The 24828-nt window shown below is 36.3% G+C and overlaps 1 protein-coding gene across 1 annotated transcript; it reads left to right on the top strand.

Annotated features, from left to right (window-relative positions):
- The first annotated feature begins 1433 nt into the window (after positions 1-1433).
- LOC139743324 (putative N-acetylated-alpha-linked acidic dipeptidase) lies at positions 1434-24476 on the top strand. Its single transcript, XM_071653813.1, has 18 exons — positions 1434-1636; positions 2484-2643; positions 7994-8131; positions 8768-8890; positions 10195-10384; positions 11149-11242; positions 11699-11794; positions 12510-12595; positions 13287-13406; positions 14070-14152; positions 14808-14871; positions 15519-15586; positions 16970-17064; positions 18197-18287; positions 19123-19381; positions 20230-20311; positions 23789-23881; positions 24278-24476. Exons 1-18 carry the CDS (start codon positions 1434-1436, stop codon positions 24474-24476), a joined length of 2244 nt encoding a protein of 747 aa, XP_071509914.1.
- The last annotated feature ends 352 nt before the right edge of the window (positions 24477-24828 follow it).

The raw sequence follows: 24828 nt of genomic DNA, 5'->3' as shown, positions 1-24828 counted from the left end.
TCAACTGTAGACGGTTTTTAATATACTAGTAACAATTTTATCTTAACTATTGTTCACATTTCATATACATGTAGTTAACAATACTTACATTGATTATAGGCCTACTGATAAACATTTTAACATTAGTTTCTATCCCTAAACCCAAATATCAGGACTATTTGCAAGCACTAAAACTGAGTGCTTCATTCATCTATGTACAAATGGCAAAAACAACGCCTTTTAAAGTACAAATGATAGCAAAGTTGAAAAAAAAAAAATCGTGATATCGTTTATTGAAATTGTAGAATGTTTACATACTGTAAAGGCATATATCTTGTTCTGTCGGATCCCTGCTTCACAGTATGTAGCCAGTATGGGGTGTTTGATTTCGCTAATGAGGTATACTGAAATGTCGCGTCGTAATACTGGTATCAATTAATCCAGTCCCCTCCTTCCCTTTTATTGTCTTATCATTATCTCTCAAATATTTGTAGACTCTTACCTTGAGATCGGGCCCATCAGAAATCAAGAGGCAGTGTTTAAAGGGGACTTTGATGCAACACATAGTGTGTTTGATTAGTTTGAAGTATCATAGGTTATCAGAAAGCTCATCAAACAAAAGGAGGAGGTGACACGACATTTGCTCCTGCAACAGATGTTCCCGTCTTATTTTCGTCAAGGACTTTAATAATCATAGGATTGGGGTTAGGGTTATGATATGGTTTTATATGTAGTTGATGTGAGGATTAGGATTGAGGTTAGGGTTAAGTTTGTGGGTAGTTTTTATGTTTGCCTCAGCTGCAGATATTTCATGGGAGCAAATGTCATGGAAACGAGGAGGCACGTAGTTCCTTTTTTTTTTCTGATGAGACTCCTTCACGTCTCCTAACTGACAAGTTTGTAACTATGATTGTATAGTTTGTGAGATTAGAAAGAAACAAAAGAAGCTCAGGGCCTCAACAAGCAAGGAACTAAGTGCGAGTCTGTGCTGTTAGCACGTTCTTCCGGTGTAGGGAATTTCCCTCCTTTTTATCGTCCCATTTTAAGTGTCTTTACCATACTTTGGGAGGCAAGTCGTTCATACCAGTTTTATAGCATAACCAGCAGACAAGTGTATAGATTATTAATGAATATTCATATTGACTTGATTTCATTCACCTTCTAACCACCAATTGTATGTTAGGATTACATGTTATGCATGTATACCATACATACAGTGTAGGCCTACTACCTGAATGCATCAAAATCTACACATAAATACTGTACTTCAGCAGTTGAACTTATGAATGTAAGCAAGATCTTTTTGTTCCGTATACTGCTGTATATATCCCCTTTCTGTGCAACATTCTCCCAGTTGAATAGATTTCATTTTCATCTTCTTGGTACGTTCTTATTGCTTTGTTAGCTTTTTTGTTTTGTTTTGTTTTCAAAAAAAGTAAGATCTGCGTCCAGTCATGCCAAACCAGCGTGTGATCATCGCCGTGGGAGTCAGCACGGCTCTTGCCGTGGGCATCGGAGTCGGCGTTCTCATCGGCTGGTTTTCGGGTCCCGATCGGGTGCCGAGCTCGTACGAAATGGCACGAAGGCCGCCAGACGAGAGCGTCTCGACATCTATCATGAACGAGATGAACGAGGAAAGCGTGAGAAACACACTAATGTAAGTGTATGTATTAATACATAGACAATCTGTATAATTTATACAAGGTTCGACATTAGCCGGGTGTCCGGGTGGCCGCCCCCACTACCAAAGAATTGGCGTCGGGCCACATATTTTGTTTTCCCGGTTAATAAATTAGGATTGATAGTAGAATGTTATTTTCACTTTTATTTCTGGCCAACAAAACTTCGAATTTGGAGACTTTAGTGACTCGAATGAGCCACCAGACAAAATAAACAAACAAACAAAGAATTCGTCTGTACCCTTTTTATTACATAATGTTGTCTATTTTGAGTAGGCCTACATCCCAGAGCAATATAAAGGCAGTGCTCACTAACATCTTCTACAGGGGAAACAGTGTCAGAGTCGGTTTAAAAACCCCATAATACAAAAATAATGTCAACAAATATTCATTTGAGGTGCAATGGGAAGGTAGAACCTCACTCCCTCAGAAGATGAACAACAAGAAAAAAACATTAAACAGAAAACTTACCGTCACTTTTCTGCCGCCCATGTTTTACAAGGGTCATTATGTTGATCATTAATTCTTTCATTTACCATTAATGGGAAATAAAATTCATATTAATATGCAAACATATGAACATCAAATACTACATTGTATTAAATGGTGATCATTGCAGAATTTAATTTGAATAAAATATGTTTGGTAGGTAATAGGGAATGAAATCATGAATATAGATGACGTCCCTCATTTCAATTCATGTTATTTTACATTGGTCCTATTTTAAGGGTGCTATTGGTTATTTTACTTTCTACGTGTACTCTTTGGGTGCACTTGCCAGTTGTGTGAACGAAGTGACGTAAATCGATGTCTATTCACGAACAGGGAGCTCACACGAGATCCGCACGTGGCAGGAACACCACAGAACTACAAACTTGCCGTAGACATCAAGCAGTTGTGGAGCGACTATGGATTTGAAGCGACTATTCACACTTACAATGTTCTACTGTCGTTTCCCTCCACGGTTCAAGGTGAAAACAACACGGTAAGCAAAAGAATTGCATCTGCGTAATACCCCCATTCCACAGAGATTTGTTGTCATCGGCCACTCATCGGAAGCAAAGTTTAGTTGCTTCTGTCCACCCACAGAAGTAAATCAGATCGCAGTCTGATGATTCCAACTTGGTTGGTCGACTCGGATCACCCCTCGACATGCCTGACACTGACCTGATAGTCGACCAACACGAGACGGATCCATCGGACTGCGATTCGATACGTTTTGGTGGGTGTCCGGAAACTATGAATTTTGCTTGCGATGAGTGACTGGTGACCGATAAGAAAAAAAAAAAAAAATTATCTGATGTGAAATGGGGTTTACCAGGAATTATTCAATTCAATTCAATTCAGTTCAATTCATTTATTTTCATTCTTCTTTTTTTCTTTCAACGAAAACATAACACAAGATAAATCAGGTATTACATCATAAACAAAAAAACATTTGCCTTTGCAATAAATAAATGATATCGATAATCATAAGAGCGCATACTGGCAAATAAAATAATACAAAGTCATGCTTCAGTTGAAAAAAAAAGGAAGAAAGAATAGTAAGGTCCACTAGAAAGCAAAGCTTGTAGATTGTGAACCACTCATAAAACTTATGAATTACTTATTTACAAACACTTGTGACAAATATGATATACGACAGGACGGGACAAAACAGAAGAAACACAACAACATGACACAACTTGCCAGAATAGATGAAAAGTATGGAAGGAAAGAAAGAAAAAGAGAGAATGAGAGAATGAGAGAATGCCTACACGCTGAACAAGGGAAATGGAACAGGGGATGGTAGAGAATGTGCTTCATAGAGTTGGCGCTGCATGCAGCTGTGCATGGATTGTAATGGCTACTTCTTTACGTAATAATGAATTCAGTGATTGAATGATTGGTGGGTGGATGATGAACCCTGAGGTTGACGAAACCTATAGCTAAGGAAAAAAAAAACATATCAGAGAGGATTTAATAGAAAAGATTTCACCTTGCGCTTAAAAAAATACAAAGATGGGGAATTGTTTATTTCACAGCTCAGTGAGTTCCAGAATCTAGGACCGGTATGTATAAATGTATTCTGAGCCAATAAAGTTCTCAGGAGGGGTAAATGAAACTCATTAGATTGTCTAGTGGGATAATCATGAAAGACTGGTTCCGTGGGACCACTGAATTGAAAATACTGGGAAGTGTATTTACATTGCAATTAAACATAAAGTGACCAAGTTGAAAAAAATACAAATCTTTAATTTTCAAAATCCTATATTTAGTAAATAATGGCTCTGTATGGGAATATGGCGGGACGCCACAAATAATACGAATAACTGTTTTTTGTAATAACAGTAGTTTATCTAGTAAGTTTTGATGGGCACTACCCCACGCTAGGAGTCCGTAATTAAGATAAGGTAAAATTAGAGAAAAATACAACGTCAACTAAGAGGACAATGGAATATGAAACTTGAGTCTATTAATAATACCAATATTGCTTGAAGTTATTGTACTAATGTTTGTAATATGAGGCCTCCACGAAAGTTTATCGTCCACTGTGATACCAAGGAATTTTATATGAGAAACTCGTTCTAACAGAGTGTCATCAAAAGCAATATCTGTGCCTAAATCTTCTAAAGAATTACTAAAAAGCATATACTTCGTTTTCTGGAGATTAAGTGATAATTTATTAGCTCTTATCCACTGAGTTACTTTTTTCAATTCGGAATTAACGATGCGTACAAGAGTATCTGGATTTTGGTGAGAAAAGAAAATATTTGAATCGTCAGCAAAAAGTATAAATGAGAGTATGTCAGATGATCTGCAAAAGTCATTAATATAAATGATAAAAAGTAAAGGTCCTAATAAACTACCCTGTGGGACGCCACATTTAATGAATTCTAAACTCGAGCTGTACTCGTTCAGAGATACATATTGTTTTCGGTTTTGTAGGTAACTCCTGAACCACTCCAAGGTCTTCCCGCGTATTCCATAATGAGACACTTTATGAAGTAATATTTCATGATGAATTGTATCGAAGGCCTTGGAGAAGTCCTGGAAGATACCAATAAGATGAGAATGATTATCTATAGTATGCGCAGCGTGGTCAATAAACTTTAAAAGAGCATGAATGGTGCTATGTTTCTGACGAAACCCAAATTGAGAATTTGTAAAAACATTATGCAAATTCAGAAAATTAATTGTTTTTGTAAATATAAAATTTTCCAATATTTTAGATAAAGATGAAAGCAAAGAAATAGGTCTATAACTACATATATCAGAATCATCTCCTTTTTTGAATAAAGGGAAAACCTTAGCTATTTTCATAAAATCAGGAAAAACACCACTTGATAAGGATTTATTGAACATATATGAAAGTGGGTCAGCAATTGAAGATATAATTCCCTGTAAGATAAAATTACTGATATCGTCATAACCGGCACTTCGCTTGTTATTCATTGCGGTAACAATATCTATTATTTCATATTTTGTTGTTGGAACGAAAAAAAAAAAATAGAACTGGAATTAGATTGACCTAAGAATTTAGAAAAATGTATATTTGACTGCGGTATTTTTTTCTGCCAAATTCTCTCCAATCATTGAAAAATAAGAGTTAAAAATATTAACTGTATCATTGAGATCTTCAAAAACTTTATTATCATGTAATATTTTCTCTTTTCCAACCGTATAATCTTCGTTAAAATGTTTTTAAACGAAGTGTATTTATTTTTTGGCTTCTCAGTTGTTGTTTTTTTTTCATTTTGAATTTATAATATGACCTATTTTTCCTATTTATTGAACAAAGAAGAGATTTTGTAATCCATGGTAATTTGGGGGAAGTTTTTTAATTAACTGACTTTTGTTTTAATCTGGGAATATTTTCATCTAAATATATATTAATTATCCCTGAAAAATTCTCAAACGATGCATTTATATCATCATTATCATAAACACTAGACCAATCAGCCCTATCTAAGTTAGCACCAAGGCTAACAAAATTTTTTGGTGTAGCCTTACGTCTGGATGAAGAAGAATGAAACTTATCAACACAGTGTTTAACCCTATTAAGCCCAAGCTATTTTGACCCCTCGCAGGCCCAAGGGGGGGGGGGGGGGGGGGGGGGGGGGCACATTGTGCCCCCCCCCCTATATAACTTTTTTATTATTTGATGTATTGTTGTCATATTTGGCACACAGGTAGAGCAACTTGTACTCTACATGACCGTACATTTTAATTTTTTCAAGGTCACCCATGGAGGGCGCTATTTACCAAAATATAAAGAAATACATAGGAAATATGCTAAAAACATGATTTTTCTGTATAATTTCTTTATCCCCATTATATATGTCTTATTATAGACCAATCATTTTCATATTTGCAACAAATGATAAGCAAGTGAAATCTTATTATTTGTTATGGTTCAAATTTCTCAAGGTCACCACATGGGGGCGCTATTCATATCAACATGGTGATACATTATGAGACCTGAGATGAAATGTTTGGGATGGGTACATGTATACTTATGACATTTCATATTTGCATAACAGTGGAATTTTGAGATGGCAAAATGATAATACGATAAACTTATGATATTAGAGGCATAACTTGGGTGAAGGAATCGAAATAACTTAAAATAGAAGGGCAATCCTTACAAAATATTATCATTTTCAATTATCTCTATTATATCTATTGTTTTATGCCTTTGCCATATAAAAAACAAAGGAAATAATAAGAAAAAACTATCCAGGACGATAATAACTTCAAATTTGTCTCCTTCAACAAATTTCAGCCAAGAAACACCCATTTCATATACTGTAATGCTGTTAAATGGAATGGGAACAGAAAAAAAAAAAGCAAAATCTGACTGACATGGTTGTCAGTATATGGTTGCCATGGCAACAAGCAACATCAAATATAGCTAAATTATATATCAAAATGTTTGCAATAAGATTTTAGGAAAAGTCACCAAATTTGGTTGAAATCGGATTAAGGGTGAAGGAGTGGCAAATGAAAATCTGGTAGGGGGGCACAATGTGCCCCCCCCCCCCCCCTTGGGCTTTATAGGGTTAAGGTCAAAACATGCTATAATGGGGAAATGATCAATAATATCAGATAAAATCATAGAAGAATTTAAAATCTGCACAGAATTAGCAAAAATATTATCAAGGAGGGTGGCGGAATGATTTGTAACACGAGTTGGCTTCGAAATTATCGCTGGTGCCTCAACACCTCGGTTGATGAACTTTTGATAGGCGCTAATCGAGTCGAGCGATAATGTCCATCTCCTCTGATTTTGATACAACAATGATTCGTTGTTTTCTGCTATCAATTGCAGCAAATTCTCTGTAATTGTAATGCTGCAATGATAGATAATGTAATGCAATGATAGATAATGTGAGATAATGTGAGATTGCTTGTTGGATTGTCAAAAAGAAATCAGAGAACTCTAGAAATGCTTGCTCTCATTGGACATTGTTCGAGAAAAACGTTTGTTCTAAAGAAATCACGTGGTTTTGACTCCACAGAGAGGTAAAACGTTGGGGGGTCGGGCCCCCTAACACCGCGGACGCTCTCTAACTGTACTACTAAATTATTTGATCAAACATGATTAGTTGAAAAAAACGGACTTTCCTTTTCTCTATTAATATGTATTATCATTTTCTTCCGGCGCTTTCACATGAACACATCATTTGACGTTCCGAAAACTTGACAGTTATAAGATTTGGGGGAAAAAAGTTGTACAAAACATTTCGAGGAAGGGCAAAAAGCTGTAAGGGGAATAGTGCATGATAGACACAATGTCGCGGGAGGGGTGAGGGTAGCACAGTCTGCGACGAACTAATACCCCCATCCCACAGAGATTTTTTCTCATCGGTCACTCCTCGGAAGCAAAATTTATCGCTTCCGGCCACCCATCGAAGTGTATCGGATCATAGTCCGATGAATCCGCCTTATGTTGGTCGCCTATCAGGTCTGTGTCAGACATGTCGGGTCGTGATCCGATGGGGATCCCGCAACGCACGTCTCATCCGATAGTCTACCAACCGCACCACACGTCTCACCCGATAGACTGCCAACAGAGTCGGATTCATACACTTTGCTTCCGATGAGTGAACGATGAGGAAATAATCATTGTGGAATGGGAATATTGCAAACGGGTACACGCAGCATTCGAAACCCGCTAAAACGATGACTTTATCTAAATGACGGTTATTATTATTCATGATTTGACAATTGAGAGGTAAAATTCACAATAAAGGCAAAGATTGCAATCTTTTAATATTGAGACAATGGCTTTTCATGTTTTGTTACTACTATACAGACTGGCTCTTTTTTTTCTTTTTTTTTTCTTTTAACAGATTGAAATAGTTGCACCGAACGGCACTGCCGTGTTCACCTGTCAGCTTTACGAGGAGAGGTTGGACGATATATCAAGGGAGAAGTCGGATGAAATCCTACCTCCTTTCAATGCTTACTCGGCGAACGGAACATTCACTGTAAGTTTGCCGCACCTCAATGGTGCTACCACCTCTCAGCACTCGATGGTCAGTGACGAATCATAGAATTAAGAATTATGCTCGTATTAGCTGCTACCTCCTGAACACTGTATGCTATTGCTTTTCATCCCTTTTCTTCTCTTCCTTCTACTTTTTCTATTTTCCTGTTAGGGTACCCCCTTATTCTAATCCCTTATTTCTTCTTCTTTTTTGGCTTTCCTTTCATATCCACCCTTTTCAGTCAAATGGCATGAAAAAGATTGTACTTGAGAGTTTCATGTTATCAATGCTTGTGTGTTCCTTTAGTTAAAGAAATAATAAGAAGTTAAAATATGTCTAGAGACCGTTGTCCATGTCAAGGGACATGCTTATCGATAACGGTCTCCTCCCTTTGTATACTAAAAGATCTGTAATGAAATATATGTGGTATTCACATTATTATAATATTTGTAATGATAACTCTTGTTTATATTATCATGACTATTATCATGAATCAACGCACACTATAAATTGTGGAAAACTCCCCCTTGAAAGCAACTTCTCTCTACTCCTGATTGGTTTTTGCCCCGTATCTGTAATGATAGCGTCGCATTTTGTTCTAATCGACTTTAAATATAACTTCTTTTTTTCCGACAGGGCGATTTGATGTATGTCAACTACGCCAGGATAGAGGACTTTCAAGAGTTGGAAGACCTTGGGTACAGCGTCTCTGGACGTATAGCTATTGCACGATATGGCAAGATATACCGGGGCGATAAGGTAAATACAAGATCAAAGGAAAAACGCACAATATTGAACTCGCTTTTTATTTTCGGTCACAGCATTTATCCTCTCGATCACCTTGTGTTGTATTTGAAGATTATGATTGTTCAAACTAAGACTGACTTGTGATAACGACATCTTTACAAATGTGGACTTAATTTGTGCAATTTTTCTTGAGCTCCTTTACACTTTCTTTATATTTTCTATATTTATCGGCCATGAAGGTAATGTACAGTAATACTTTTATGGGTTATTAAATCCTTAGGTAAGAACAGATGGCGCTACGAGATTTCCAATGAATCACAAGCAGTAAGACCTGACTACTCAGTTTCACTTACTCCGGTTTAATGTAGATTGCTCATGGATAATTGAGCGAAATCTGGAGATGTTCCATTTCCAGCATCTGGGATAAATCATTGCTGCGGACGATTGTCCGAATCCTTTAAAAGCAAGTTCAGAATTATCAGAATTCCATTCCAGCCTATATACTATTTGACTTTCAGCTGCCCACTAATTTCCAAACAACAAAGCGAAAGAAAAAAAATCACAGTTTCCCCTTTTTAAAACGCTACTAGGCTTTAGGATTCGGGAAAGAAGTTAATCAAAATATCAAGCCGAGATTTTGAAGTATAATCGAAAAATTTTGATAACTATGATGCTGCTACTGCTGCTGCTGCTGATGATGATGATAATGATAATAATCTTAACAATAATGATAACAATGGTTATAATAATGATTATGATAACAATTATAATGATAACAATCAGTCATATTCTCTCAAACATTGCGATTTTCGACTCCAATGAATACAACTTTATCAGGGATATTACCTACTTGGAATAGCGGGCACTGTTTCCGCTGAATTACCTCGAATTGCGGCAACAATGTCATGATTGTCAGATTGCGGTAGATAGAAGACTAGTAAGACTAACCTAACTTCATGCGCCTGTTTTTATGGGTACATAAAACTCCTTAGAGGATCTAACTCTTTCTGTGCCGATGAGTCTGATGTGCAAGCCTATGGAAGGTAAATGAATATGGCATGCAAAGGGTTAAACAAGAAGATACAAACAGGAAGAAGAAAGCAGAAAATGCACGAATTGCTGAAAGCTTTCTTTGATGACAATGTTTTCGTAAGAGCTGGAATTCATCATTGCAAGCTGAACCCTGTTGGCACAATGTATCCATTACGTGGCGATTTGCTATAGAAGATCCCATAGCGTTGTACTGTAGATGTCCGAATTTCGTTGTAAAGAAAGGCTTGGAGTAAATTGAATTGTCTTTACGAATGTCTTCCAAGGCAAAGTTCGCCGCACAGTACGGAGCTCTGGGCTTGATCCTGTATTCCGATCCTGCAGACTATGCCAAGTCGACTACTGGTCCGATACAGACGTATCCCGACGGTATTTTCCTCCCGGGCTCGGGAACACAGCGGGGAAGCTGTCTGGACGGCAACGGAGACCCGCTCACCCAGAGTTACCCAGCTGTAGGTAAGGTTAAGAAGAGGGCGCCTGCCTTGATCAGTGAAAGCAGTATACATTTAATATATCCAGGGATATATTGGGGAACTATTACTATAGTTCCTCAATAGTATATTATGGAGTTGGTATTTTGTTCTGTTTGAAATTTCAGGAGTAAAGCAGCTGTTTTTTTTTTCAATTTTTTTTTTATTCAAAACATCAAACAAACGAACAAACACGTTGTGGAAGATTCATAGGAGCCATTATGATATTTTGATCCATTTAGAAGGGTCATTAGGAGACGTATTGCTGCCCCTTGCAGTTGAATTGCTCGGGTTCGGAAGCGGGGTCATGGAATCCCAGTGGGTCTTGCTGAGCAATAAATATTAGCATGCCGTCCCTCTATTAGAAGCAAAACACTGTGTCCTCAAATAGGATATACAGATGGAGATATACAGATCGTTTATGTAAACGATCCTGCTTCATTCATCACTCACAATGAGCGGGATCATTTAACCCGATTATTGTTGCCCGCCCAAAGTTCACCAAGACTGGACCCAATAGAAGACGAGCTAGTTCAGCTGGATATTGGCTATCGAGACGGCTTTTACAGATAGAAAATAACAACAACGAACAACTCAAACTTTGTTGTGTGAACTTCCAGTCGAATTTCGTGTTGATTAAAAAGTGAGTCATTATCAAAGCTGTATAATGAAATAAAAAAAAAGTTATGTTCTTCATCCATTTCCTATTGAGAAGCCATGACGTTGGATAACGTTTGGTTCCCTTTCCAGAGAGTGCCTACCGTCTACCCGTGGAGGAGTCGACCATGCTTCCCACGATCCCCATCCACCCTATTGGTTACGATGACGCCGCTCAGCTACTGAGGTACTGACTCTCGAATCTTTGTTAAATACACAAAATGTGAATAATAGTTGTAATGAAACTGCATCGCTTTAAATATAATAAACCGTGTACAGGTTTAGTGACAAAAGTAATGATATCTCCTTTTGTTTTAAAACTTACTGCAAAATTTCTGATGGTAGGGTGTTTTGGTGATACAACTGACCTACATTATAAATGCATCCTATGTGATAACTCGATCATTTTTTTTTTTGATGACTGCTCCCAATGGTAAACAGTACCTTTCAGTACAATTGGCTAATCTTTGAGAATTATAAGTCATAGGAACATGGTTGCACTTTTTTGTGTCCATGCAACGGTTATTGACCTTCTGTCTTATTATCTGGGCATGATTTCGCCATGGACGGGGCCATTAAAACAGTTCGACTTACATTTTGTTTTGCTTGTTTGTGTTTTATATTATTATTTTGATTATTCTAGTAAAATGGACGGACCACAGGTTGTCTCTGAGTGGAGAGGTGACCTAGAGCTAACCTACAGATACGGACCTGGCTTCAACGATTCGTACGAGAACATGTAAGTCAAAATTTGGACGTTTTGTGTAAAATCCTTGTATTTCCCTTACAACAGATCAAGTCATAATTCTGAGTTATGATAACAGTGTTTTGTTTTGTTTTGTTGTTTTGTGTGTGACTGTGTGCGTTGTGTGTGCATCTGTCATGTCCACGCCGAACGGGGACATGATAGTTTGTTTCAGGCAAACTATCATGTCCCCGTTTGGCGCGCATTTTGCGAGAATATACATAGGTGCGCCCCACCCCCCCCCCCCTCAATTTCTCAAGGGAAAAAAAATATATATATACCTACAAACAGCCGTTTTGGGACTGTACAATGTCAAGATTTTCAAGCTCACTTGCATGTGCGTTAAACAATACAAAAAATACCCCCGAATTTCGTTTCATTGGTTAAAAAAAAAGTCACAATGCAAGTTTGACATTATTTTCCACGATGTTTGTGTACAATGCAGTTTGTCTTTGTATGATTTCTTTGATATTTTGTGATAATGAAATTGAACGAAGTTCGAATAAAGAATAAAATAAAATTCACACCTGTGCGTATGTCATATTATATAAAGTGTATCAATATGACAGGCATTAATCAAATCAATCATGTTTTGTCTTAATTCATCTGCTTCTTGTCTCCCTCTCCTACTTCCCTGTTATTTCCTTCATAGCAACATGTGTGTAACATATCGGATTCTGTATTCGTCTGTGTCATGTTTTTATCAAAGGACAGTAAAAATGGCGATCTACACGAAAAACGAGATGGCCAATGGATGGGATGTGATTGGCGTGATACCGGGTGCAGTCGAGCCTGGTAAGCGCTCAAGAGCATCATTTTTTTTTTCTGAGATAGAGTGTGTGCTTGTTGCTGTGTGGCAAGGCAGCACTTTCGAAGTTATTTTTGCTTGTGTTTCGTTTGACGTTAGATATATGAATATTGAACACACACACCACATACACACACACACACATCATAATATGTATATATATATATATATATATATATAATTTTTTATATGCAATGATATTCTAGGTTTTTATTATATATATATTTATATATTTATATATGTATATATACATGTATAAAGATTATATATATATAATATATGTATACATTTATTGTATATATACATGAATCAAGGTTTCATTGTTATAATTTGACTGTTATAATTTCAACGGTTTCGAGCTGTTACCAAAATCTTCTGAAAACCTGTAAAGATATTCCATAAAGAAAGAAATGATATCCTGTGAATTGAGAGAGAAATTCCAAAAAAGAACACTGTCGTGAGCTACTGCGCACTCGTTTTACATTCTATCTCTTCCTTGTAATGATATTTCTTCTTTCTTTCTTTTAGCAGATTGTTAAAGTGCTATAATTTTGTCTGCATTGTATCTTAGTGTTCTCTTTGAAAATAAATATCTCAGAAAGAGCAATAATGATTGCCATAATCATTATATCATAACATTATTGGTTCGATTTTATTGTGTTTACTTTCTAAAAACAGATCGTTACATAATGATTGGTAACCATCGGGACGCCTGGGGATTTGGTGCCATCGACGCCGGGTCGGGAACAACGGCCATGCTTGAAATAAGTAGGGCGATGGGAGAACAGCTTCAACGAGGTAACTCCAGTAAACTATAATGTTGTTTTTTTACGGTGTTTTTTTTTTTCTCCAATTATATTTAAAAACAAAACCAAAAGGAAACTTTCCGTCCCATGATGTTGGTATTTTGCCGTTTATAAAATGCAGATCATCCTCAACTCAACGTCCGTAAACTCAATTTTGTTTTTCGCGTTTTCTTCCGTACAAACGTAGTCTAAATCTACCCCATTATGGTTACTTGTTCATGGCAAATAATGATATTCTTACAATGACAACAACCTAAATGAAAAGTAAAAAAGAATGATTAGTGACTAGTGTAATATTTTTTTGTCCTTGCTTTATAGACGTCCTTTCTTTAAACATAAGTCTTATGTTTACATGAAGAGTAGTTTTCAACTCCATGAGCTAACTTTTTTGAAAAGATTTTCTTTTCTTTTGATCAAGTATATACCTTCACAAATATACCCTGTGGTTGCATCGGAATTTTGCCAATTTGTCACACTCTTTCTTCTTTTCAAAATATTTTCTGGCAGATAGAAAATTTGGATAATCTATTCTTAAAACTGTGAAAGAAACAGACATAAATTGCTTTAAATTGGTTTTAGAGCTAGATTTTAACCCCTTACTTTTTCGAATACACAACTCTGATCGCACATAGTATTTGTTTATTTGTTTGTTTAGGTTGGACGCCCCGGAGGAGCATCATGTTTTGCAGCTGGGGAGCCGAAGAGCAGGGGTTGATCGGATCGACTGAATGGGTCGAGGTGAGCAAAATGAAGGAAAGGGGAACATAACAATATTCGTTTGTTGTTTGTTTCATTTTTCATCTAACATGATGGCTGGATAGCCCACATACAGCTGCACATAGTTTTCAACGGGGTCCAATCGAATGTGAGGCGATATCACGGGATTTATGCACCCAGCTCTTTTCGATGTATGAATGAGGCGGAACGTTTTACGTCTGTTAGTTGTGACTCTCTCACATTCGCGACTTCGATGTTATGACTAGGGACAGAGTCCTCTGCCCCTAAAGGGGTACTAGTATACAGTAACTACACACAAAATAGCTCAATTAAACACTGCAGGAGCCCGATTCCTTTGCGTCTGGAAGCAGGCACGCCATGTACCGATTGAGCCTAATCACCGCCGTCGGTCGCCAATGAGAAATATGCAACGTTTTGACTGACAGTGAAAACAGATAAATGTTATGACTTCTGTGTTCTTATTTTCCCTCTTACTATTCCCTGAAAGTCTGTGGTATTTCCTGAATTGTCTGTTGTACTCCACTGACCTGTAGTGAATGCTAACAAAATGTGTATGTTCTAATTACTTGGGTTCTGGTTTTTTTTTTTTTTTTTTTCGTAACAGCCAGACGTTGGTTATGATATCATACAATGTTACCAATTTTCATTTTGATAGGAATTTGCCAAGAACCTTGGAGTACGAGCAGTGGCCTACCTGAACTTGGACGTTGCAATGGACGGTAAGAAGGATTCAAATATGTCGCTACATTCAAAGGCATTATCTACCATTTGCACATGACACAAAAACCCAGCTTTAGTGCCACAAAATATTTCTAACAATTAATTAGTATGTGAGTTAGGGATAGAAACAACTAATGTTAGAATATCAATCAGTATAGTGAATGTGACATACTGTTAAACGTACAAAAATGTTAACAATAGCTATAAATTTTTTTCTAGAATGAACCGTCTACATTTATGGTTTATCGAGAAAAATAGTGATATCTCCTTGCATTCCATAGGCTTTATTGTGAAACGTTTATATGGTAGGATGTTTTGTGATACATCTGACCTTACCATATGCATCAAAATAATGTGATAACTAAAACTTCTTTTTTTTTATTGTCACTGATCCCAATGGTAAACAATACCTTTAAAATTGAAAAATTCCCTTCCGGTTCTATTTTTTCTATCTCACGTTCTCTTTGCGTCCATCACCATCATTGTAGGCCTGTCGTGTTTCCAATATATTACAGGTTCAACCGGGAGATCGCTAACAAACTTTGTCTTCCCTTCGAAAAGTAAGATTAGGGGCAACTGTTACAACTTAGCCATGTTTATGCAAATTTAACCCAATCTTTAAATTATATGACGTCCTATCTTCCAGGAACATACGTCCCTAGCATCTCAGCCACGCCAAACATGGAAACCTTGATATACGAATCAGCTCAAAAGGTTTGTATGGTAATCAATGTGCATATAAAACAAATAATCTCCAAAATAGAAGCAAAAATACATAAAGTCATTGACACTTGTTACAATCAATAACATTCATGTGTTCTATTATTATCGTCACATTTTCCCCAAGTAAGTGTAAAGTCACAAAATCCTCTGAAAATTTTGCTTCGTTTAAGATCTGTGTTCATGCGGAGATTGTTTTTTGTCCGAAGAACATTTTTCTGTATGCCGTGACATGGCATGACATTTTCATTCAATAGGGTGTACTTTCTTGGGATATAAAATCGATGCATGCTTAAGAATAATGTTCAGTGAAATCCAAGGTTTTTTATGTTGATGTAGGTCTATGTGATTATGTTTGTGTGCGCGCGTTAGTTCAAACAATATTTAACATCTCTCTGGATAAGCATTGTCATTATATGGCAATTGCTACTGAATCTTTATCTACTGTTTCATTTAACTCACACACGCTTCATAGTTTACACGAAATGTTATTTTTTATGAGTGTAATGGACAGAATGAGGTGAAAAAAGATATGGTCGATTGAAAGAGGCGCAGTCAATTCGAATGGATTAATTCATCTTACCTCAAATGAAGTATTCTGCCCATTGCAGGCTCTCTTTTTTTCCTGTACTGTGGCCGGGGGGGGGGGGGGGGGAATCAACCCTCCCCCGCCCACAGAACAGAAAAAAAAAGAGCCTGGTCTGGTTAGGGTTAAGGCATTGCTGCACTGAGCTGAGGTGCTTCCCTGAACTCGAATGCTTGTGATGCTTCCTCTCTCCCTCTCTTCTCATTAGGAATTCAGTCCGTCTTAAGACAAACCCGTGTAAAACAGTGATTTACTGGGGTCTATGTCACTACTTTCTCTTACCATACAATCTGCTGTACCAATCTGAACAGCTATATTCTGAGCAACAACAGTGTATCGTTGCAAAACTTCAGACGCGTTCCTTATGACAGGTATCCACTTGCTGTTGTTATGCATCGACACTTTAGTTCTTGGTTCTTGGGTAAACATTTTGAACAGTGAGTAAGGTTTAAGAGGATGTGTTCTCGTCAAACTCCTTTTTCCTCTTCTTTTTCTTCTTCAACTACTACTATACTACTACTACTACTACTTCTTCTTCTACTTCTTCTTCTTTTTCTTCTTCAACTACTACTATACTACTTCTTCTTTTACTACTACTTCTTCGTCTTCTCCATGTTCTCTTTCTGCTTTTCTAGTTCGATGGATGACACATAGTGTTACTTTGCATCAGGAATGTCATTTGTCAGGCCAAATAAGCCTGAATTCAGGCACTATGTGTATAAAAAGTAGTTCTATTCTCTCCTTCTTTTAACTAGCATTTCACTGTTTGTGTACGTTTTACTCTCCCTCAGATTCCAAACCCAGATCCGACACCTGACGAAGGGGAGGAAACCCTCTACGACACATGGAAGGCGAGGCAGAGACCGCTACCGGAGGGAGATCCCGTGTAAAGATTACATAACATCTCGTGTTTCTTGATTCGTGATATTATTGCAATGTATTTTTTTTTCTTACAGACGTTATAGCAGCCATGCGTAGTGCCAATGGATCAAAATCCGTTCTATAGACAATTTCGTCATTCATAGACGAGAAGAAAGAGTATCCGTGGAAAGACGTATGCATTCTGTTACTTTTGGACGAATTAAATATTCTCAAAGAAAATTAATGAAGGATTTCCTACGAATATTCGGAAGCCTATCGAATTTAAAACTGTGTTATAAAGTGTGAATTAAGTACAATAATTGACACCTATTACATGAACCCACCATCCCCCCTTCCTCTTGTACAGATATAGTTTTATAATATCATCACATTTACTTTGTTTGTGTATGTCTTTCTGCTTCTTTTTTTGTGTGAAAAAGACAAATTATTCCAGTCCACCGAAGATTGAATAACACGCAGGAAAGACATCTTGCAATTGTTGACCTACCCCCCCCCCCCTCTCTCTCTCTCTCTTTTTCTCTAATGTACTAGGAAAGACAGTTGAATTTTTGGTTTGTGTTTATTTCTCTAGATGTATTTCAAACTCGTCTTTATCCTCATGGATTATGTTCAAAGTTCAAAGTTCAAATCTATTTTCATTTCATAATATATATATATAATGTATATATATATATATATATATATATATATAATATATATATATATATATATATATATATATATATATATAATTGTGTATGTGTGTGTGTGTGTGTGTGTGTGCAGTGAATAAGAAATGTATGTGTCTACACATGTTACATTATGGCAACATTAGTGATAATGAGATACCATCAAATGAGTTGTTCGCATGTTATGCTGCAGGAACTCGAGTTTGATGGAAGACGTACCAGTTGTCCTCCTTATCATGGGTTAACATGGGGACAGGGAGGACTCCTGTTGAGGGCGTATATGCCTTCAGGTGTATCACGCGAGAAAAAGAAATTGATGGGGATGAATGATCAAAGAAGTTAACTTTTCTATCAAGGTAACAATGAAACCTACAGAGAATAGAAAGAAAATAAAAACACAAGCGTGTCCAATGCCCACTCCACCCCATTCTTTAACGTGCTCCTTCTTTTTGTCCCATCTCGAGGCAGAATCGGAACGCTTGGCGCCGGGTCGGATTACGCACCGTTCTTGCAGATCGCTGGGATCTCGGCCATGGATTTCACTTACACCTACGATGATGTGAGAAATAGATGATACTGATTATGTTTATGTATCGGCAACAGCGCTAGAGATGCTTTCTTTTTTCACAGCATAGTCTGATAGTAAGAATCATTGAGGCATTGGAAATTTGTACGGCCTTGACGTAAAAAAACCCACTTTATCAAAGCATTATGTATTGTTGACTGTCACAATCTGACATCAATATAGGCGCTGTTATTCATATTCTTCGCTGGATTGAATAGAACTACCGCGCGTTGATTGGTCTAAATATTCTCAGTGTACGACAGTGTCATGGACCCCAAATATCTACAGGGATCACGATAATTAATGCAAAGTAATGAATACGGACAGAGTCGACGCATTGAACGACGAAAACGTTAATTTAAGCACATGCTGATAAACTTGTCATAAGTTAATACAGGATGTAGCCGACTGATTTCGCTTTAAGAATATAAAAAAGCTCTTTGTAAATAATATAAGTTGTTGAAATCATAATACACTGTCATTTGCCGATTCAATAACATAGAATATGTTTTTGTTTTGTTTTTTTTTGCGTTCGGGCCTTTCGTTTGTTTGTAGTTTATGTTTTTATTCTATAAGCAAGGAAGTCCAATTTGACTGTTTCTCCGCGATTGAATCTGTAAATTTCGACGTGTGGAAATATATGACTATGATACTGATGAATTTCGAAGACTTAACTGTCAGTCTATTGCCAAAATAAATGTTGCTGTAGAGCAGAATGAGCAGAAGAAAACATTTATCTCATGACAGACCTCAACCTATGAAGACCTACCTAAAGCATTTCCAAATCCGACCTTTTTGACGTTCTTTGCGTGGTTTCTTTCAATAAAAGGAGGAAACACCCATCGCGTCATATCCCACGTACCACTCGGTGTACGAAACATTTTACCTCGTGGACGAACTCTACCCGAACGCCTTCAAGTACATCCTGGCTGCAGGCCGTCTTTACGCCGAGATCCTCCGCAGATTAGCGGACGACATCGTCCTGCCGTTGAACGTGGTAAGCTACGCCAAGGCCGTTGATGGCTACTGGGAGAGCCTTCGGGACGGCACCATAGGAGACCAAATGAGAACAGGAGGAATTAAGTTCGGTGAGCAGATGTTCAGATGTTTCAGGACAAGTTCATCAAAATAGTGTCTATCATATTATGTTTCGATTACAGCAATTGCTGCAGTGAATGAAGCAATATTTGTAGAACACATCAGTGAGGTTTAAAACAAGGAAAGTTACAAAAGTTGTTCAAAAGTAATGAATTCTTAAACTTCCTTAAACTGGTTAAGGAGACTAGGACAGTTTGTGACATCACTGCAGGACAATGAATGAAACAAAGTATAAAGACAATTCTCCATTAACTCTTACACGAATCGCCCGATTCCGATGTGTGCTTGTTTGTTTGTATTTTGGTGTGTGTATGTTTGCGTATTTGTTTCAAAGAGGTGTATCAAAACTAATCAATCATCAAAATTGGGAGAGAAAGATTTAGATAACTTTGTAATTTCATGCGAAGGTAAAGGGAAGGTCCTAATGACTTTTTAGAAACGCAGTTAATAATCAGACACGTCAACATGCAAACAATTGCAATAAAGGGAAACAAAATACAACCAACTGGAAAAAAATTTATGAAGAGTATAAATTATGTCAATTCCACTTTGGCCCCTAACAAGTAGAGAGTTCCTTACTACACTACATACCGTGAACTATTAGTAGGACCTTTACCTACATCACATTTATTTCAATCTCAATCGTACTTATCTGCTAGATATACTTTATTAAAAAAGAAAACCGTTTATGCAAAAGTTTGCGTATCCATAGTCTGATGGAATTAACACAAGCCTACTTAGAGCACTTTTAGGCATTCTGGAGCTTTGACAACTTTTGGTTGTTTAAATCTTCTTTTATCCCTTCTGGGTTTAATCAACCACACGCAAACATACACAGAGTACATGGATTCTGCCGTTGCCAACTTCAGCTCTGCTGCCAATGCTTTTAGCGAACGTGTGGAGGGATTGGATACAAACGAGTGAGTACAACGTACCTTTTTCATTATCATATTGACTTTTTTTTTCTTTGTGACTCGGATTTCTATTTTAAGGGCGAAGTTACAAATAAAAGGATAATACGCTCGTAGTGTTTTTTTTTAGTTGTGTTAGCACAAAACAAATTGGAAAATCAATTTGGAAAAGAAAGCCAAACAAACCCGTAGGCAATCTAAGGGGTATATACATCACAATTATACATAGTACCAAAACTCCCATCTATGGAAGCGAACAGTATCAGGGACGAACCTTGCCATGAAAGCGTATCTCTACATGACGGACCATCTCCAAATGTAGCATTTGGTGTGCTAAAGCAAACCATACGGCTCCACAAATGGAACTACAAAACTCACTATTTCAATACATTGCTATTTTGGTTAAAATGTGAACGATTAAACCATAGATTTAGAAACAGAATCATGACAGGTTCTGTGTTGATCAATTTTTCCATTTTCTCCATTTTCTCCATGTGCTTTACTATAATGTTCTACTCTTCTTTTAGAATCAAAAGCATGGTGCTTCAACGAATTTTTATCAAAGCCCAAATGTAAAATGTGGATTGGTATTGAGTTAATTATCAAAGCAGTAATAAAAGGAAAACGTATCAGTGGATGTTTAAAGAAAATCGCACGACCACGTGAATATGAATAATTTAATTTTCCGGTGCCGTTGTCGCAGGTTAAGAAGAGTGCTTCACTTCATGAAGTTATCATATGGACGGAGAACTACATAATATTTATTTATTTTTTTAATTAGAAGGTCTTTCAGTCAATTATTTCAGTGCCCTTTCTTTATTCAGCCTATACAGAGAAGAAAGTCCACACCACTTTGCACACTGAACAACAAATCCCCATAGCAGCATACAAAAAAGAAAAGAAAAAAAGAAATCAAACTGAGCTAATGCCTCTTAGAAAATAACAGACGCCGTACTAATGCCGAATAGGGGAGATGGCTGTTTATACGCCATAATCGATGTACAATGTGTAGATATTACCCCTTTCTTATTTGAATGTACCGTTCGTAGAGGGCACTTGCAAAATTAGTATGCCAACGCCTTTTTTCTTTGTTCCATATATGTGTAAGGCCCGTTTGATTTTATCTCAATTTTTCGTTTCACCTGCAAGAATTGTTTAGTCTTAAGCAGGCTTTCTGATTCCATTTTGATCGCCACGTCACGTTCCACTGTTCTGCGTCATGTGAAATATGAAATTGTATTTTGAATAATCTTTTTGATATGAATTTAGTGTTCTGTATAATAGTACAATGTAGTGTACTTTCTGATGAATGTAATATCTGATTTTTTTATTAAGATTTTGTAATAGATAGTAAGGGAATAAGAAGAGGTTGAAGTATAGGGAAAGTGAAGAAGAGGATGGTAAAGTTTATAAAGAGGGGGAAAAGAGAAGAAGAAGATGAGTAGATGAAAAACAAGTTAAAAAGTTGTGGTTAGTCAGGTTATTTGTATGAACAATAGAGATTTTCTATGAAAATGAGATAACAACTGATTTTATTTTCATATGTGTAAGATCTGAAAGTTTTTTAAGTGTTTTGATATGAATATGATTATATTGACAGAGAAGAATATAGTCGATGTTTTACTGAAAGTTATATAGCCTATGCACTCTGTGTTTTGTTATTCAAGTTCAGCCTTTTGCAGGCACGCCGAAATTTTCTCTCTTTCATAAAACACTCAACTTTGTTACAAATCGCATGTGGATTCTTCATTGTTAAGGTGTTTTGTTTTTCTTTCTCTCTTTGTAATGAATTGTTTGGTTATGGGCCCTCCATTCATTCATTTATTTCTGATTTCATCTCATTTTTTGTTTTCACTTGCCAGAATTTTTTTTTTGTCTTAAGCAGACTTTTTAGATCAGTTTAATTGCCATAATATTATTATATTCCTCTGTTCTGTGTTATGTGAAATAAGAAATGTGGTAGTTTGAATAATTTTATTGACACGAAACCAGTGTTTTATATAATACATTGCAATAGTATATTTTTGATGAATGTATATTGATTGATTTTGTTTGGTAATAGAGAGTAAAGGGTATTTTGACTTTTGATGATGAAAAATAATGATGTGTGATTATGATAAAGATAATTTCAGGGAATAAGAAGAGGTTGAAGGAGGGAAAGTGAAGATGAGGATGGTAAAGTTTATAAGGAAGGGGAAAAGAGAAGATGGAGGAAAAGAAGAAGAGTAGATGAAAAGAAAGTTGATTTTTCGTAAGGTTTATTTATTATTAAAACAAAAGAGATTATTTATGGAAACAAGAACAGAGATGTGAATAATTGTAATTGTATTTTTTTTATGGTAAAGGTTAATTTTATTTTGCAATAGTTAATATTTCTAATGTATGTTTGTGTATTTGAATGTATTCATGATGATCCTTGTAAAATGTCCGCAATTCAGCCTCCTGGCTGCGAGAGATGTTATTTAATAAATACCTTTCAATCAATCAATCAATCAATCAATCAATCAATTAGAAATACACATTCCGTCGACTTGATATTGACATGTATAAAAGATAATATTCTTGGTTTCTGACAGCGTCATAGATTCAAGTGCAGTTTCATTGTTCCAGAAAATTTAAAATGTATTGATTTTTTATAGTTTCCATATATTGTTGTCCATAATGACGTAAAGAAGAGCACTAGTCTCCTGATCTAGTGATGATAGCAAAGAAACTTTAAAAACTCATAAAGGTTTGAACAATTAAGATTTTCCTCATTTTTTTTTGATGCGTTCTACTAATATGGGTGCTTTCACTTGATTTAAACTTATGTTAGCATATTTTCAGCTTTGGATTCCTTAAATGAAATTGATTTATAGGGCTTACTAAATAACAGAATGATTTCACCTCGCATTACGAACTGCAGCTATAGTTAAGACTTAAAAAATGCTCATTACTAGAAACAAAATTTTCAGACTTACAACCGGTCCGTGACACAGTGCAGTGTCTGCGAAATCGTAATCTAACAACGGACGGGAGAACGGATATATTGATATAATAACTTTCTTCCTTTCAAAGAAAAAAGACTTATTTTCATGTGAGCAAACATGTTTTGTGTTTTTGTTTAGATTTAAAGCATTAGAATACAAATTAGTCAATGTAAAAATGAACATTGCAGAGCTACATGTAACTAGTGGCAGTTTATTAGGCGTACAAAACTAGTATTGCTGTTCTTTACCTTTAGTAATATTTTATACTCGTGTAGCTGTTTGCCATTGGAATGTAAAAACTTCGACTGACTGAATTATTGGTTTATGACATGATATCGATCGTGCCCTTTCTTGGCGAGTCGTTCAGGGAATGGGCTTTAATTGTTCATTAGAGCAGACCTTCCACTGTAATTTTCTGGACATGTTCAATTTTTGAAGGTCAAATTACCATAGGTGAAATTATGAAGATTCATTATACAGTAATCTACAAGGTGTCCCTTTTCTCTTTCTCCAACAGTGTGCTGGCCGTCAGGAGAATAAACGATCAACTGATGTTTCTCGAGCGATCATTTATCGATCCAATGGGCCTCACCGGAAGGCCAACTACCAAGTATGCTGAATCCTGAAACTAAATCTCTGCTTGACTTTATACCTGATTTTGTTATGAATATGAGTTCATTGCTAATGAAATCGACACATTACTATCATCGTACTTTTTCACGTTTGTTAATTTCGTTTGTAATGTCCTACTTCCGTCATTTGATAGTTACTAGTTATTTTTCTGTTTTTTAGCAGTTTCCTCCATTTCCAATCAGATGTTATTGTATTTCAATTAATATTTACCTTGGTTACAATGTTGTATTGATATCGTGCAATTATATTGGAAAGGAAACAATTGAAATGCAGAACCCAGCCTCTCTATTATAAAAGGCCTATGTATGAGTCTTTAATTGTCAGACATTCCTCGGTGTGATATTGCCTTTGTGCATTACTATTCCTTCCGCAGACACGTGGTATTTGCACCCAGCAGCAAAAACGCCTACGCTGGTGAGAAGTTTGCCAGCATCGTCGACGCCATGTTCGACATCGACGACAACCCCGATCCTAAGAAGTGGGACCTAGTCGAGAAAGAACTTTCTATCGTGACTTACCTGGTACAGTCAGCCGCTTACTCGCTGGGGGAGGATGGGAGATACGGGTCGTAGTCTCTATCTCATTTTTTGGCTGTCTCTTATTGTTTCTTTCTGTTTATTTTGTTGACCAATAATATCAATAAAACTTATATTATTAACGGTAATAATGATAATAGTAATGATAATTGAAATAGAAATTATAATAAAAATAATAATAGTATTATCATTATTATTATGAAGATTATGGTTATGATTGTTAACGTTAATAATAATATTGATAATAACAAAGTAATGATAGTAATATAGGTTATAACAATAACATGTATTACTATTGTTATATAATTGTTATTACTATCATCATCGTCATCATCATCATGAATGTTTAAAAAAAATACATTAATATTGATAATCTTTCCGTGCAAAA

The sequence above is a fragment of the Diadema antillarum genome, unplaced genomic scaffold (genome assembly GCF_040938485.1).
Source record: "Diadema antillarum isolate AM-2024a unplaced genomic scaffold, OU_Dant_1.0 seq00001069_RagTag, whole genome shotgun sequence".
In the NCBI taxonomy this organism is placed as follows: Eukaryota; Metazoa; Echinodermata; class Echinoidea; order Diadematoida; family Diadematidae; genus Diadema; species Diadema antillarum.
The sequence above is the reverse complement of the archived record's forward strand: the minus strand, read 5'-3'. Positions and strand labels throughout refer to the sequence as shown.

Bases quoted from the DNA above. Each gene is read 5' to 3' on its own strand.
- LOC139743324 (XM_071653813.1), top strand. From the start codon at position 1,434: ATGCCAAACCAGCGTGTGATCATCGCCGTGGGAGTCAGCACGGCTCTT. The intron at 2,644-7,993 runs GTAAGCAAAAGA...TTCTTTTAACAG, and splicing joins TTCAAGGTGAAAACAACACG to ATTGAAATAGTTGCACCGAA. The intron at 23,882-24,277 runs GTATGCTGAATC...TTCCTTCCGCAG, and splicing joins ACCGGAAGGCCAACTACCAA to ACACGTGGTATTTGCACCCA.